This window comes from Arachis ipaensis, chromosome B7, assembly GCF_059453495.1.
Source record: "Arachis ipaensis isolate K30076 ecotype BB chromosome B7, ASM5945349v1, whole genome shotgun sequence".
Taxonomy (NCBI): Eukaryota; Viridiplantae; Streptophyta; class Magnoliopsida; order Fabales; family Fabaceae; genus Arachis; species Arachis ipaensis.
Genome location: NC_142442.1, coordinates 2,818,628 through 2,835,403, shown reverse-complemented (window position 1 = coordinate 2,835,403; position 16,776 = coordinate 2,818,628). Strand labels below are relative to the sequence as shown.

Here is a 16,776-nt window from a genome sequence, read left to right as displayed (position 1 = left end):
TGTTGGCAAAATATTTATCTGGGGGTTCTTGTTTTTCACCCAATTTTTCTAATAATGTTTCAAGCACGTGGCGAGCAATTTATAAGATAATAGAAAATCTTTGTGATGGTTTTGAATGGTGTATAGACAGGATGTCTCAATCCTTTTGGTATCATGCTTAGCGACCATCTGGAACGCTAGTTCCTTTGGCTCCTTTTGTACACATTTCTGATTCTCTCTTGAAACTAGAAGATGTCTGGCACCATGGACATTGGTGGTGGGATATTCTTTGCACAATGATTCCGAAAGAAATTAAACTTGATTTGATGCTCTTTGATCCTATCAAGCAAGCAGGAGATAAAACAGGTTGGTTTTGGATAAACTCAAATACTCTCACCTACTCGACTAAAAGCGGGTTGGTATGAATGGCTATTGAAGAAGAAATTTGGCTGGAATGATAATGAAAATTAGCTTTGGCTTTGGCGCTTGAGAATACCAGAGAAGATAAAGTGTCTGCTCTGACTTTGCCTCAATAACGAAGTTCCCACAGCTAGCTACCGGTTTCAAAGAGGTCTTGCTACTTCTGATTTTTGTCAGAGATGTTATCTTGCTCTAGAGGATATTAACCATTGCTTTAGGACTTGCCAAAAAACTCGTCAGATTTGGATTAGCTTAAACTTGGAAATGACCGCTGTGGATTTTGGTTTGGATTTTGTGTCTTGGATTCGTTCTAACCTAAAAAAAAATGAGTTCCTCTTTGCAGCGGCCTTTTGGTGGATTTGGAGGGACAGGAACAATGACATCTTCCATCAAGATGATCCATGGAATAGGGAGAAAATTGTTTACTTGGCTAAACATGCTACTCGAGATTTCTCCAATGTCATTACCACCCAAAAACATATTACTCCTTCCTCTTTGCAATGTAACTATATTACTCATTCCTCTTTGCAATGTAACTGGGAATCACCTCCGATAAATGTCTGTAAAGTGAACTGTGATGCAAACATTTTTGAAAATGAGCAATTAGCTAGTTTTGGGTGTATTATTAGAGACAACATGGGAATTCGGATAAAAGGTTGTTCTGCCAGTATGCCTCTTTCTAGTGTTCTCTGTTGTGAGTTTCATGCTATTTGGAGAGGACTTGTTATGGCTTGGGATTGCGAGTGCAAAGAGGTCATATGTGAAACTGATAATCTTGATGCGTTTCTTTTTATTTCACGAGACACAACCAGCATGATTAGGACTGACTATGATTTACTTGACAAAATCAAAGAGATGCTCCAGCGTAATTTGACAATTACGGTAGTACTCATTCAGCGCACAGCAAACAGAATGGCTGATTTAATGGTGAAAACTGCTGCTTTTAATAAGCAGGTATACTTGGAACGGTTGCTACCCCGTAATAGTTTAGACATTATTATTAGAGAAGAATTCTACTCTTTTTCTTAGGTCTTTTTTTATGTTATTTCCAGTCATAAAAAAAAATAATATTTTTGAATAACAATAAGAAAAAGACTTAACCAACTGTGGAAGAAACGCTGGAAAGAAAGTGCCGATATTTGGTGGCGACTTCAGTCTTCGCTGTGAAACCTCTCAGCTCAGTTCTTGTTTCTTCGTTCGATGGAATTCAGGCCCCGCAACTACACCGATGCGTGAATCTCACGCTCTACCTCGCCTACGCGCCGATGCTCACCCTCTTTCAGCTGCACCCTCTCCGCCACTCCCTCAGGTTCAATTATTCTCTCTCTCTTTTGATCTTTCACTAGCACTTCACTGTTTCGGATATACCACGAATCACGCTGATAGATTTGATTTTGTTTAGTCGTAAGCAAATTATTATGTCTTAGTATTTCTGTTTAAGCTAGTTATTTTCTGTTAGCTTCTGTTTAGTGTAGGTTAATGATTTCAATGTTGTTGAGCTTAGTGATATGATCGTAGTGAGTTTCATAACAAAATCTGGCGAGAGAAAGTGTTCTATAGATAGAGATTTTTGTTATGTTTAACTACACAGCAAAATGCAGGGAGGATTTGGTTAAGTAACTTCATTTGAGGACTTGTTAATATTTGTTGAAATGCTTAGTGAATTTTTATTTCTGAGTAGTAGTTGTCTATGTTATGATTTTCAGGTTGATTCGATTTTTTTTATTATGTTTGGAATTTCCGTTACTTGCATTGGTCTCGGTACTTAGTTGTTGTGTTGATGTTCTTGACTTCTTGTTTTTAGGGTGATGTTGTGGAAAGTGGTAACAGTGATTTCTTTGATCCACTGAGAGGAACTGATAACGAGGCAAAGGTCGAATCTCCTGATCCTGACAACCTCAGCAATGCGGTGGATCATCATCCAACCAAGGAGTGGACCTCTTTCAGGAGATTACTAATGCAGAGGTTTCCTGTCACCAAAATGGTTTCAATGTCTTCAGTAAGCTTTTCAAAATGGTTTCCTTTTTGTTCTGTAACCCTTTATTTTTTTTAGTTAATCATAATGGCTAATTATTTCTATTTTAATCACAGATGCCTGATCTTCGAATGAGAAATGCAAAATGCATGCCCATATCTATTACATTGTTTATCCTTCTTTTATTTACTTATTTATTTTAAAAAAAATTGTATTTGTCTCTATTTATTTATGTGATGTCATGATTTTCAGTGCATGAGAAATCTTCAACAATTATGCATTTGGAGGAACTGGACGATCCACAAAAATTTGCTGATGAGGGTGTCAAGGTGATTACTTGGCAAGAGTATGTGTCTCGGTTACATGAGCTCAAAGATGAAATTAACCGTTCTTGGCTAGCTGAAGATCGTGTAACATCCTTAAAGTTATCTATAAAGGTAGATGTTGATACATTTAACAGTTTCTGGGTTGTTATTATAGAATGTATAAAAATTACCTTCAATGCTTGTTTTTGGGTTTGTGCATTGCATAGAGGATTTTTTCAAAAATTCATATACTTACTGTTTTTATGTTTTATTTTTTCCTTTATAGACCTAGTAGTATTTTGTTTACATATAAGAAGGAAATTCTTAGCCGACCCCACCTAGTGGGACAAGGCTTTGTTGTTGTTGTTTGTTGTTATAAGAAGGAAATTCTTGTTTAATTTTGTTGAACCATATGTTAAATAAATAGAAGAGGCTCAGACAGAGATAAGCTACCTAACTAAAATCCAAATCATGTATAATAGTAAGTTTGCTTGGGTGAGAAGGGACCGCTGGGGGAAGAAGGGATTTGAAATAATTTCTTATTTTGGGATGAAATAATATTTTTCTTTATTTCTTATCTTGATATGGGTTGTTTATATGAACTTGAAAGTTGAAACTGATTGTTCTGTTTGCAGGCAGTTAAGCTTCTGATGGATACGTCCGTTTCTGAGTTTTATCCTACACTTTTTGTCCTTGTCACAGATATCATGGACATGCTTGGCGAATTGGTTTGGCAACGCATAAAGCGGAAAGCCGAGTTTACTGAAGATGGAGCCTTACTCTGCAACTTAGCAGGTCTCTTCTTAATTTGAATCTATCTCTCACACAATTAGTTTTACCCAGAGTGTTTCCTTAGGCATTTCCAATATCAATAGTGGTTGAGAATCTTCAATCTGGAATCTGTCCCTCTTTTGTACCCGTCAAATGGGTAGCTTATGGTGAACCACAATGAAGGCAAATAAAAATTGTTGCTACAAGATTGTTGCTTATAGGAGAAACCCCTATATAAAAATTGTTTGCCAAAACTTCTCCATGTATTATCGATAACTTGATAAATGGGTTGTTACAGTAACTTCCCTCAGAAGTCTCCAAATGTTAAAATTATTTTCTTGTTGTAGCTAATTTATACATCATATAAGCTTGATGGTGTTTGATAATTGATAGTTGCTTCAAAACTTGTATTGGCATCCTATCGTTTATCCAAATCTGTTGACTGACGGTGCAGAAAACTTTAAGGCAAGCGATATTTGTAGTGATGCTAAAGAAACTTGCAACAACTGGTTCAACAAAATTGGTGTTGTGCAAGAGCTTCTTTCACGCATGTAAAGTCCTTATCCTTTTCTCTGTATTTAATGTATTCTATGTTTCTTTTCGTGAAATTTTTTTTGTAGGTCTTGTTGATGTATGTTTCTGAATGTTTTATTCCATCTATTCATTCTAATGTCTTCATCATCACACTTGGAAGCTAAATCAAAGCCAGTTTCAAAAAAAAAAAGTAGTCATGCTTCTTTTTCAGTTTATCTTATAGGACCTACATGTTTTCTTTTTCTTGTGTAGAAACCTTATTCTCTTTCTATGCACTATTTCTTTGCATTAATAAATTTCTGTATTCAACATTTTGGCTTAAAGTTTCCTCCTCAATTTTGTTGAGTGCTTACCGTGTTTTGGGAATTTTACTTTAGTTACCTAGAGTTGGCAATATTGCCTTGCTGGCAATTTCTGCTTGACCAACCTGAAGACAGTCTTTGGCGCTTGGTAATGATGATAAGAGGATTGGGGGATCCTGTAGCATCTGCATATTGTCGTTTTTATATGGCTCACTGTGCTCAGAAGCTTATTTCACATGATATAGGTATTTTGATTAATATGTTTGCTGGTGCATATTTTTACGTATATCATATACACTGTTACCCTGGCAACCTATGACCCCCAAAACCTCAGTGTCAAACACCTTTTGCTTATTGCTTCTAGTATACCAATGGTTTTGTTTTTAAAGTTCTTGTATTCTTCTGTAATTTGCACATTCAAAATGTTGTAGAGAATGTGAACAGTTTGGTGGTAAAAACATTATTTTCATAGTTATTTCTAGAGTAAGTTAACAAATTATTCCTCTACTGCTGTGCACCAATTTCTACTTTACAATCTGTACTGTTGTTTGTATTCTATGCTCTATCTGGTTGGTTTCTTGAGATTTATTTTCTGTCTTATACCTTGTTCTCAGTGGGATTCTCAGTGGGATGCATGGATCATTTTGTTTACTTATTTTGCTGTTTAATCTATAATGCATCTGATTGATGTTATATAATTTTTTCTTGTGATTATCTTCAAAAACTTAATTCTTTATTTCTCCAACTGGGACAGGTTATCTTATAACATTTATGAATGACATCAGAGTCATTTTGATGAAAATTTTATCAGCAAATGAAAGCACTCATGGAAATGTTAAACACAACAAAAGATTGCAAGTTAGTCTAATGGAACCAACCATTGAGTATATTATGAAGTATATATTTAATGGGTTATCTCAGGTATGTATGTAGTTTCTTTCCATTAGTGTACTTATTTTCTACAATATTATATGTGATCACGGTCCCATAATGGTTATGCTGGTTGGAACTTCTTGAAACCGAAATTACCTATGCTAATAAAATTAAACATTATTAGGGTTCTTCTCATTATTATAATGGAAAATAAAAAAAATTGCTGATTGTTTGCCCTGCTTTTTTTTTCCCCTTCTTCAACCTGTGTTTTATGGTGATCTAAATATATCTTTACTTTGCCAAAGGGACAAGTCAGTGAAGTTCTTGCAGAGCTGGGATTGATGAAGAATCAACAGGATTTTGGGAGTGTTTCATGTGTTTCAGTTGTTCTGCATCATTTATTGAACGAACTCCCTATTGAAATAGTTAGTTCAAACGCTCTACAGATGCTTCATCTAATTGAATTTAGCAAGGATTATTCCTTTGATCAGGTATGACACATTTTGCAGTGTTTATCATGCCTTGAGTACTTCTGATACACATCAAAATGTAATTTGCTATATTATAGCTGTCTTCTTTGATTTGCTTTTTCCAAAATGCAGTTTTATTGTTCTTCTTTTTCCCAATAGCACTCTTTTTCATCTTACTCATCTCCAAACACTCAACCTTGCTTTCAATTCTTTCCATTTTTCTCCATTGTCATCTCAGTTTAGTAAGCTTGTGAGTCTCACACACTTGAATTTATCTAATTGTGAATTCATAGGTGAAATTCCTTCCCAAATATCACACCTTTCCAAATTACAATCACTTGATCTCTCTTCGAATTATAATTTGATGTGGAAAGAAACTACTTGGAAAAGAATGTTGCAAAATGCCCAAATTAGGAGCTGTGAAAGTGATCATTTCCGTTCTTGCTTTACTACACTGAGAAGCTGCTTTTACCTCCTCTCTCTCATGCTTCTTTGACTTTCGGTGCTACGAAACTGAGTTAATATTCAAAATAATCTCTGAAATTTGATCCCAATTCAATTTAATCCTCAAATTTTTAATTGACCCAAATTGTATCCTAAAATTTTAATGCGTACCTCAAATTGGCTCTTCTGTCCATTTCCGTCACCAGAAAAATGACGTGGCAAATTTAGTTGACACCTGACAGTGGTACCTTCTCTCTCATGCTTCTTCGACTTTCAGTGCTACGAAACCGAGTTAAAATTCAAAATAATCTCTGAAATTTGACCCAGATTCAATTTAATTCTCAAATTTTTAATTGACCCAAATTGTACCCTAAAATTTTAATGCGTAACTCAAATTGGCTCTTCCATCCATTTCCGTCACTAGAAAAATGACGTGGCAAATTTAATTTACACGTGGCACAAGAAAAACGACGCCGTTTTTCAGAAACCTAATTTCCTATTCCTTCATCACTGTAAGGGGGGTCAAATTTTTATGGTACCAAATTCAAATAAACCAATAAAAAGCTTTTGCAACATCCTTCCACCGCCGTCGGAATAATCAGCCACTTCAATCACATGAAAAGCTTTTTTTATTTTCTATTTGTGAATGCAATGCAAAGAAAGTGAAGAAAAGTGGAGCAGTACTCACGACGTTAGTGGGTCTAAAATGGAGGCGGTGATGAGTGGAAATCAGATTCCAACATAAAACACACCGGCAAGTGTACCGGGTCGCATCAAGTAGTAATAACTCACAAGAGTGAGGTCGATCCCACAGGGATTGAAGGATTGAGCAATTTTAGTTAGGTGGTGAATTTAGTTAAGCAAACAAGTGAGAATTTGGGTGAATTGTGATCAACAGAAGCTAAATTGCATGAAAATAAAAGGGAGAAGGGAAATTGACAGAAAAGTAAAGTGCAAAAGAAATAAAAGAGCTGAATCTTAAAGTGCAAGTAATGTAAATGACTGAAACTTAGATTGCAAGAAATGTAAATGGCTGAAGCTTAAAGTGTTAGAAATGTAAATTACTGAATCTAAATTGCTGGAAAACTTAAATTGCTTGAAGATTAAAGGAATTTGGGAGCTGGGATTCAAAATTAAACAAGAAAAATGCAAGCCAAAGTAAATCAGAAAGCTGTGAAGTAAAGAAGTTCAGTTTAGTATCAAACAGAAATGGAAAATTACTTGAAGAAGCAAAACAAAAAGAAGCTGAGCTCAATTACGAAATTCTCAAAGAGAAATTGAAGATCTAAGAAGAGCAATGAGACTAGAAAGCAGATCTAGATCTCAATCACTTCCTTGATCAAACAGAAAATAAAATGCAGAAGAAATGTAAATGAAACAGCAATGAAATTCAGATCCAATTCCTCAATTCTTAGAATTATGTAGAAGAAGAACAAAGATGAATTTCAGATCAAGAATTGAAACAGAATTCCTTCAATCTCAATCCAAAATTCAAAACAGAAGATGGAAGTTGTAGAAGTAAGAACAAAATGAAAGAAAACTCAGATCTCAATCCCAATTCCCAAATTTCAAATGAAAATTCTAATGAAAACTAAAATTCAGCTCCAAGAAAGAGTAAAAGTGCTAAAAGATTCAAAAGTCAAGGTAAAGGTCCTCTATAAATCAAACTAACTCCTATTTATACACTTTCTATTTTTGATTTTCAGAACTTGGAGTGGGCTTTTCAAATTGGTGAAGAAGTGGATCCAAATTGGCTTTTGATTGAAATTGGCCCCAAGTGCTGGCTCCAGTGGAGCGCTCAGTCAAGAAAGAAAACGTTGCCCTCTCTTGCCTTATGTCTGGGCTCGTGCCAAGCTTCAATTGTAGCACTCAGTGAATTGCACATAACGTAGCGCTACATTGTGCCTTGTATGGTCTCCATCTTCGAGCCCTGGTGGCTTCCTTTTGAGCCAATTTTCTTGTAGCAAAGTAGCCCTCAGTTAATTGAATTAATGTAGTGCCCTTTCTATGCCTTGTGCGCGCTTTTCTTGGTTCCCATTTCGAACCTTGATGGTTTCACTTGCTAGTGTCGCGCCTTGCTTTTATTTTGTTGAGGCCACGATAAAGTTAAAACACTTAATGTGGCGCTACATGCTTGAGTGCCTCCTTGTAGCGCTCTGTTTGGAAAATCAACGTAGCGCCCTTGCCTTTGCTTTGGTTCTTCTTCCTCTAGCGCTCAATGAGAGAGCGCTGCCCTCATTATTCGAGCGCTGGCCCTTGCCCCCTTTTGATGCACAATGCTTTAATGTCTTGGGTCACGCTTTTCAAAGCGTGGCCTAAGGTCCAAAGCGTGTTCTAAGGTTCCTCTTTCCTTTTTTTTTCATCATTTCTTCACCTGCAAGTATTCAAAACAACCAACCAAAGCATCACCAAATTCACAAGATCTCTAAATCATTCAAAAACCAACTAATTCTAGCTTAAACCTTATGATTTTGTGTCAAATAAATGATGGTTGATTGAATTGACATAACCATGCAAATCCACTCCAAATCACTTAGTTATAATGCAAGAAAGTGCATAAAACCTAATGAAACAAGTGAAAAATGCTTGAAAAGCTAGCATAAGATGATCTGTCATCACAACACCAAACTTAAACCTTGCTTGTCCCCAAGCAAGCACTAAACATAAGAAGAAATGAAATGAAACAGAGAAGCATGCATGTCCTTATTTAGCAGATAATTCAACTTGGTTCATGGGGTTTTATGCAGACAAATGTAGCTCAATTATTCATAGCTATCTGATATGAAATGTCCCTTTGATGGTTCACTAGAGTTGCTGCTATATTGCCTTGCTTTTTAATTGATCCCTTGCTAGCTTTTTCTTTCTTTTTCTTAGGAAGCTTATTTATTAATGAAAGCTTGGTGGCAAGTGTTGCAGCAGCCTTTTGGCTCAATTTTTGCTCAACACTTCTTCACCACAGACACTTGGCTCACAATTTCTTCCTAGGAACATTGATGCCCAGCATCTCTTTGGATTACTAAATGCTTTGTAACTAGGTTACTCTTGATAGTGGACTTTCGATTGGCAATCCCAGATTAGTTAATCCAAGTGGCCAAGTTTTAAAATACTCCTTAGAACCTACTTGTCCAAGCATATCCTAGTACAAAAACACCACAGGCATATGTCCTAAGGTCCAAGCTATTGGTGTCTAGCCTTATTGTTTGTTTCTTTACCAATTCTTGGCTTTTCTTTTTCTTTTCTTTCTTATTTTACTTCATTCTCAAGGGATATTCATTGATGAAAGGCTTTATGATAGCAACTTAGTTCACACTACAAAGGGCATTTTATTATGTAGCTTTTGTTATTTGAGCTAACCATTAAATCAAACAAGTACCACCACTGAATTCTCATTCTAATTTCCACAACATTGGACAATCACTCTCTATTTCAAACATTTTTCTTTTATTCATGCAGCAGGGAATAAAACAGAATTTAGCAGATGAGTTATGACAAGCACAATGCAGGCTAGCATTTTTGGCAAACATCTTCACTTATACCTAATTGAACAATTCAGCAAGACATAGAAATCCCAAGTCAAAATACTTCACAACAACAAGGATTAAGTATCAATACAACCTGTTGGGAATGTCTCTCAGCTTTTTCTTCTGTCATCATTATTTCTCTCTGTTGTTCCTCCTTTGGATGATGATGCAGACCTCTTTCACAGATTGAATGTTTTCCTGCATAATCTTTAGAAGTTGCTTGTTTCTCAAGTCCTTAGGCAGCTGGTTAGTATGCAAGATTTGCTTGTAGGCTTTTGAACTTATTTTTGGTGTGTGAACACCAAACTTAGTTCCTTGCCAATGCTCCTTATGCAACAAGTCTTCCACATATATATGAAACCTTGTGCCTTTGCTGAAGGTCATAAAACTAAAAACTAGAAAACAGACAGTGGTTAAGTAATTTTCTGATTGCTTGGAGCTAGTAACTACTTATGCAGAAGGTGAAAATGCATTTTTAAATGAGATTTTTGGTGGAACACCAAACTTAGCTTCCTTCATTCTCCCTTAGATTGTTTTGGTGTGCAACACCAAACTTAGCTCCTTGCAATACAGATAAAACTACTCAACCGTTTTATTGAAATAGTTAAGAAAAGAAAACTACCTCTGGTTGGGTTGCCTCCTAACAAGTGCTCTTTTATTGTCACTAGCTTGACATCTTTCATTCTTGCTCAGCTCAGGTTCTGAACCTCCTTTTCTTTGTCCCATTGGCCTCCTAAGTAATCTTTACCCTATGACCGTTTGCTGTGAAATGGATCTTTGTTGCTTCATCTAGCAATTCAAGGCTTCCATAAGGGAGAACCTTTGTCACCAAGTAGGGACCAATCCATTTGGATTTGAGCTTGCCAGGGAAAACTTTAACCCTGGAGTTATATAAGAGTACTTGCTGTCCTGGTTTGAACTCTTTCTTTGAGATCTTTTTGTCATGCCACCTCTTAGCTTTTTTTTGTATATCTTAGCATTTTCATAGGCTTCTAGTCTAAACTCATCCAACTCATTTAGTTGTAGTAGCCTCTTCTCCCCTGCTGTTTGAGAATCCAGGTTGAGGAGTTTAGTAGCCCAGAAAACTTTATGTTCAAGCTCTACAGGGAGGTGACAAGACTTGCCATATAACAGCTGAAAGGGAGACTTTCCAATAGGAGTTTTGAATGCTGTCCTGTATGTCAGAGTGCATCTTCTAGCTTTCTGGCCCAATATTTTCTGGTGGCTCCCACAGTCTTCTCCAAAATCCTCTTCAACTCCCTATTTGCAAGCTCTGCTTGGCCATTGGTCTGTGGGTGATATGGTGTGGCTACTTTATGCATCACCCCATATTTGTGAAGTAGTTTCTCCATCTGTTTGTTGCAGAAATGACTGCCGCCATCACTAACAAGTCCCTTAGGCACTCCATATCTAGTGAAAATATGCTTCTTCAAGAATTGAAGGACAATTTGTGCATAACATGTGGTTGTGGCTATAGCTTCCACCCACTTTCAGACATACTCCACTACTACAAGTATGTATTTGAAAGAATATGAAGGAGGAAAAGGGCCCATGAAATCAATGCCCCATAGATCAAATAGTTCTACCTCCAGGATGTAGTTCTGTGGCATCTCATTCCTTTTTGTTAATCCTCCAGCTCTTTGGCATTCATTACACTGGTGAACAAACTCTCTAGCATCCTTGAATATGGTAGGCCAATAAAATCCACTTTAAAGTATCTTGGCTACTGTTCTTTCGGGCCTAAAGTGCCCACCATAAGCTGAGCCATGACAGTGCAACAATATGTTTCTTATCTCACTCTCAGGAACACATTTTCTAATCATTCCATCTGAACACCTCCTGAATAAGAATGGTTCATCCCATAGGAATTTTTTTGTTTCATTGAGTAACTTCTTCACTTGTTGCTTGGTGAATTCCTTGGGAATCTTTCTTCCAACCTTATAGTTTGCAATGTCTGCAAACCAAGGGGCTTGTTGGATCTGTAAGAGATGTTCATCTGGAAGGCTTTCATTCACTGGATGTGAGGCTTCTTGAATTGTTTCTTGTGGCAATCTTGATAGATGATCAGCAACTTGGTTCTCACTACCCTTCCTGTCCTTTATTTCAATGTCAAACTCTTGTAGAAACAATATCCATCTGATAAGTCTCGGTTTGGCATGCTGTTTTGACATCAAATACTTAAGGGCGGCATGGTCAGTATAAACTACAATCTTGGATCCAATCAAGTATGATGTAAACTTATCAAATGCATAAACCACAGCCAATAATTCCTTCTCTGTTGTGGTGTAATTTTTTTGAGCTTCATTCAATACTTTGCTTGCATAATAGATGACATGGTGTAAATTTCCCTTCCTTTGTCCCAACACAGCACCAATTGCAATGTCACTTGTATCACACATGAGTTCAAAGGGTAATCCCCAATCTGGGGGTGTGATGATTGGTGCAGTTGTGAGTTTAGTTTTCAAAGTTTCAAAGGCATGCTGACAGCTTTCATCAAAAATAAAAGGATTGTCAACCACCAACAGATTGCTAAGTGGTTTGGCTATTTTTGAGAAATCCTTAATAAATCTTCTATAAAATCCAGCATGTCCTAAGAACTTCTAACGACTTTCACATTAGTTGGTGAAAGAAGTTTTTCTATGATTTCTACCTTTGCCTTGTCAACTTCTATCCCTTTTCTTGAAACTTTGTGACCAAGAACAATTCCTTCGGGTACCATAAAATGACATTTTTCCTAATTTAAAACCAAATTGGTTTCTTGGCACCATTTCAAGACTAGGGTAAGATGATGCAAGCAAGCATTGAAAGTATCACCAAAAACAGAAAAATCATCCATGAAAACTTCAATAAACTTTTCTACCATATCTGAGAAGATTGATAGCATGCATTTTTGAAATGTAGCTGGGGCATTACACAATCCAAATGGCATCATTCTGTATGCGAAGACTCCAAAAGGGCAGGTGAAAGATGTCTTCTCTTGATCCATGGGGTCAACCACTATTTGATTATAGCCAGAATACCCATCAAGGAAGCAGTAATATGCATGGCCGGCTAGCCTCTCAAGCATTTGGTCAATGAAGGGGAGTGGAAAGTGATCTTTACGTGTGGCATCATTCAGCCTCCTGTAATCAATACACATCCTCCACCCTGTCACAGTTCTTGTGGGAATGAGCTCATTTTTCTCATTAACAATGACTGTCATCCCACCCTTCTTTGGTACCACTTGAACTGGGCTTATCCATGAGCTGTCAGAGATAGGATAGATGATCCCTGCATTCCATAACTTCATTACTTCTTTCTGAACAACTTTCTTCATTGTGGGGTTTAGCCTCCTCTGAGGTTGAACTACTGGTTTGGAATTGTCTTCTAAAAGAATCTTGTGCATGCATACTGCAGGGCTAATGCCTTTCAAGTCATCAATGGTCCATCCTAATGCATCTTTGTGAGCTTTTAGTACACTAAGGAGTTTTTCTTCTTCTTCTTTAGTCAGGGAAGAGTTCATGGTCACTGGAAAGCTATCTGTTGTGCCAAGGAATGCATATTTAAGATGAGTAGGTAGAAGCTTCAACTCTTGTTTTGACATCTCTTCTGTCTTGTCTTGTTCCACCTTTTTCTCAATGGAAATTTCAGCTATTTGTTCTTCCATTGTCTCTTGATCTCCTTCCTCTTCTTCATCTTATTGCTCATGACAATTGGCTTCCAGCATGTCTTCCACCAAACTTTCTATCATGTCCACTCTCATGTAGTTTTCTTGCTCAGGGGGGTGTTGCATTGCTTTGAAAACATTGATGATCATTTGCTTATTGTGTACCCTGAAGATCATTTCTCCCTTTTCTACATCAATAATGGCCCTTGCGGTGGCCAAGAAGGGTCTTCCCAAGATGATTAGGTTGTTTCCCTCCTCTTCTGTGTCCAAAATCACAAAATTGGCAAGGAAAATGAAATTCCCAACCTTCACTAGTAGATTTTCCACAACTCCATTGGGTATCTTAATTGATCTATCGGCCATTACAAGTGATATTCTGGTGGGTTTAATTTCTTCTATGGCAAGATTTTTCATCATTGAGAGAGGCATCAAGTTGATACTAGCTCCCAAATCACAGAGGGCTTTCTCCAATGTCATTTTACCTATGGTGCATGATATGACAAAACTTCCTGGATCTTTGAGCTTTGGTGGAATATCCCTTTGAATTACTGAACTGCATTCTTCAGTGAGCATAATGGTCTCCTTCTCATGCTAGCTTTTCTTCTTATTGATAAGCTCTTTCAAGAATTTTGTATATAGAGGCATCTGCTCTAATGCTTCAGCCAGTGGGATATTAATCTCCAACTTCTTGAAGACTTCAAGGAATTTGGGGAAGTGTTGATCCTTGGTTTCCTTGTTGAACCTTTGAGGATATGAGAAAGGAGGTGTGAAAGTCTTCACCACTTGCTCTGCCCTTGAGATGGTTCCTCTATTACTTGCTTCCCTTTCCTTGAATCTTGTGGCTGGTCATCCTTCTCTTTAACCTTCTCTTGAGCTTGCTTGCTTACTGTCATTTCTTCCTTGTTGTTGGCCTCATCTTTCTCAGCTGGCTTCTTACCATTCTCCATAGGCTTCTTATTGTCTTCTTTGTCATTCACCAAAGTTCTTCCACTCCTTAATTGGATGGCTTTGCATTCTTCTTTAGGATTTGGAATGGTATCACTTGGGAGTGAGCTTGTTGGTCTTTCAATCACTGCTTGCTTGGACAATTGTCCAATTTGCCTTTCTAAATTTCTCATTGAGGCTTCATGATTCTTGCTGGTCATCTCCTGATGCTTCATCATCTTTTCCATCAGTATCTCCAAGTTGGAGATCCTTTGAGCATCTTGTGGTATTTGTGGTTGGTTATGAGATGTTGAGGGTGGATGATAGTTATTTTGGTTAGTGGTTGGGTTATTGGGTGGATAATAGCTAGAATTGGGATGGTTGTTTTGGGGTTTTCTATATGGATTGTTGATTAGCGGATAATTTATACGCTTTTTGGCATTGTTTTTAGTATGTTTTTAGTATAATCTAGTTAGTTTTTATTATATTTTTTATTAGTTTTTAATTAAAAATCACATTTCTGGACTTTACTATGAGTTTGTGTGTTTTTCTGTGATTTCAGGTATTTTCTGGCTGAAATTGAGGGACCTGAGCAAAAATCAGATTCAGAGGCTGACAAAGGACTGCAGATGCTGTTGGATTCTGACCTCCCTGCACTCGAAGTGGATTTTCTGGAGCTACAGAACTCCAAATGGCGCGCTCTCAATTGCGTTGGAAAGTAGACATTCAGGGCTTTCCAGCAATATATAATAGTCCATACTTTGCCCGAGTTTAGATGACGCAAACTGGCGTTCAACGCCAGCTCTCTGCCCAATTCTGGAGTTAAACGCCAGAAACAGGTTGCAAAGCAGAGTTAAACGCCAGAAACACGTTACAAACTGGTGTTTAACTCCAAGAAAGACCTCTGTACGTGTAAAGCTTAAGCTCAGCCCAAGCACACACCAAGTGGGCCCCTGAAGTGGATTTCTACATCATTTACTTATTTCTGTAATCCTAGTAACTAGTCTGATATAAATAGAACTTTTTTACTATTGTATTAGACATCTTTGATTAGTTTTATGCTATCTTAGATCTTTATGGAGGCTGGCCTCTCGGCCATGCCTAGACCTTGTTCTTATGTATTTTCAATGGTAGAGTTTCTACACACCATAGATTAAGGTGTGGAGCTCTGCTGTTCCTTGAGAATTAATGCAAACTACTACTGTTTTCTATTCAATTCAAGCTTATTCCAATTCTAAGATATTCATTCAAACTTCAACATGAATGTGATGATCGTGACAGTCATCATCATTCCCAACCCATGAACGCGTGCCTGACAACCACTTCCGTTCTACCTTAGATTGAATGAGTATCTCTTGGATTCCTTAATCAGAGTCTTCGTGGTATAAGTTAGAATCCATGGACGGCCATTCTCGAGATCCGGAAAGTCTAAACCTTGTCTGTGGTATTCCGAGTAGGATCTTGGAAGGGATGGTTGTGACGAGCTTCAAACTCGCAAGTGCTGGGCGTAGTGACAGACGCAAAAGGATAGTAAATCCTATTCCAGTATGATCGAGAACCTTCAGATGATTAGCCATGCAGTGACAGCGCATTGGACCATTTTCACAGAGAGGACAGGATGTAGCCATTAACAACGGTGATGCCTAACATACAGCTTGCCATGGAAGGGAGTATGAATGATTGGATGAAGACAGCAGGAAAGCAGAGGTTCAGGAGGAATGAAAGCATCTCCATACACTTATCTGAAATTCTCACCAATGAATTACATAAGTATCTTTATCCTATTTTATATTTTAATTATGTTTTAATTATCAATTCACTATAACCATTTGAATCCGCCTGACTGAGATTTGCAAGATGACCATAGCTTGCTTCAAGCCGACAATCTCCGTGGGATCGACCCTTACTCACGTAAGGTTTATTACTTGGACGACCCAGTGCACTTGCTGGTTAGTTGTGCGAAGTTGTGACAAAGAGCTAATATTATGAACGTGCGTATTGAGTTTTTAGCGCCGTTACCAAGAAATGAACGATCACGATTTCGTGCACCAATTGTGGTTAGTGTTCTGCTGGTTGTTGTGGTTTGTGTTTCTTGAGTTGTTTTTGTTTGAATTTCTTTGCCATGGCTGCTGGTTTTGGTTTTGGTTGTCTCCCCATCTTAGGTTTGGGTGGTTCTTCCAAGAGGGGTTATATGTGTCTCCATGGAATTCATTCTGGCTGGATCCTTGGTTGTGCATGTAGTTCACTTGTTCCTGCTGCTGATCTTCACTATTTTTCTCATTTTGTCCCCACCCAGTTGGTGGATGATTGGTGACATTTACTGATGCAACTTGCAAACTGTTAATTCTCTTAGCCATCTGCTCAAATTATTGCTGGATTTGTTGCTGCATTACCTTGTTTTGAGCCAGAATAGTGTCCACACCTTCCAACTCCAAGACTCCTTTCCTTTGGGCTGGTTGGCGTTGTCTCTGATGAGCAAAGAAATATTGATTGTTTGCCACCATATCAATGAGGTTTTAGGCCTCCTCCGATGTCTTCATTAATTGCAAAGAACCTCCTGCTGAGTGATCTAGTGCTTCCTGAGCTTTCAAAGTCAAGCCTTCATAGAAATT

General features: G+C 37.6%; 1 protein-coding gene across 6 annotated transcripts; it reads left to right on the top strand.

The window, feature by feature from the left end:
• Positions 1-1,506: 1,506 nt before the first annotated feature.
• Positions 1,507-15,380, top strand: LOC107606552 (uncharacterized). 6 transcript variants are annotated; one of them, XM_088492602.1, is made up of 9 exons: positions 1,507-1,708; positions 2,204-2,398; positions 2,627-2,811; positions 3,315-3,474; positions 3,905-4,001; positions 4,362-4,531; positions 5,041-5,207; positions 5,465-5,650; positions 14,727-15,380. In XM_088492602.1, coding segments are annotated over exons 2-9 (981 nt in total). In that variant the 5' UTR covers positions 1,507-1,708; positions 2,204-2,397; the 3' UTR covers positions 14,742-15,380. The 6 variants fall into 6 exon arrangements, with proteins under 6 accessions (XP_088348728.1, XP_088348725.1, XP_088348727.1 ...); XM_088492599.1 differs by lacking the exon at positions 14,727-15,380 and adding an exon at positions 12,496-14,668; XM_088492601.1 differs by lacking the exon at positions 14,727-15,380 and adding an exon at positions 9,530-12,427.
• The last annotated feature ends 1,396 nt before the right edge of the window (positions 15,381-16,776 follow it).

What these genes read in the sequence shown, in the direction of transcription:
- LOC107606552 (XM_088492598.1), top strand. An exon ending in CAAGAGCTTCTTTCACGCAT is followed by an intron (nt 4,002 to 4,361) that starts GTAAAGTCCTTA and finishes ATTTTACTTTAG; the next exon opens with TTACCTAGAGTTGGCAATAT. An exon ending in AGGATTATTCCTTTGATCAG is followed by an intron (nt 5,651 to 7,779) that starts GTATGACACATT and finishes TTTGATTTTCAG; the next exon opens with AACTTGGAGTGGGCTTTTCA.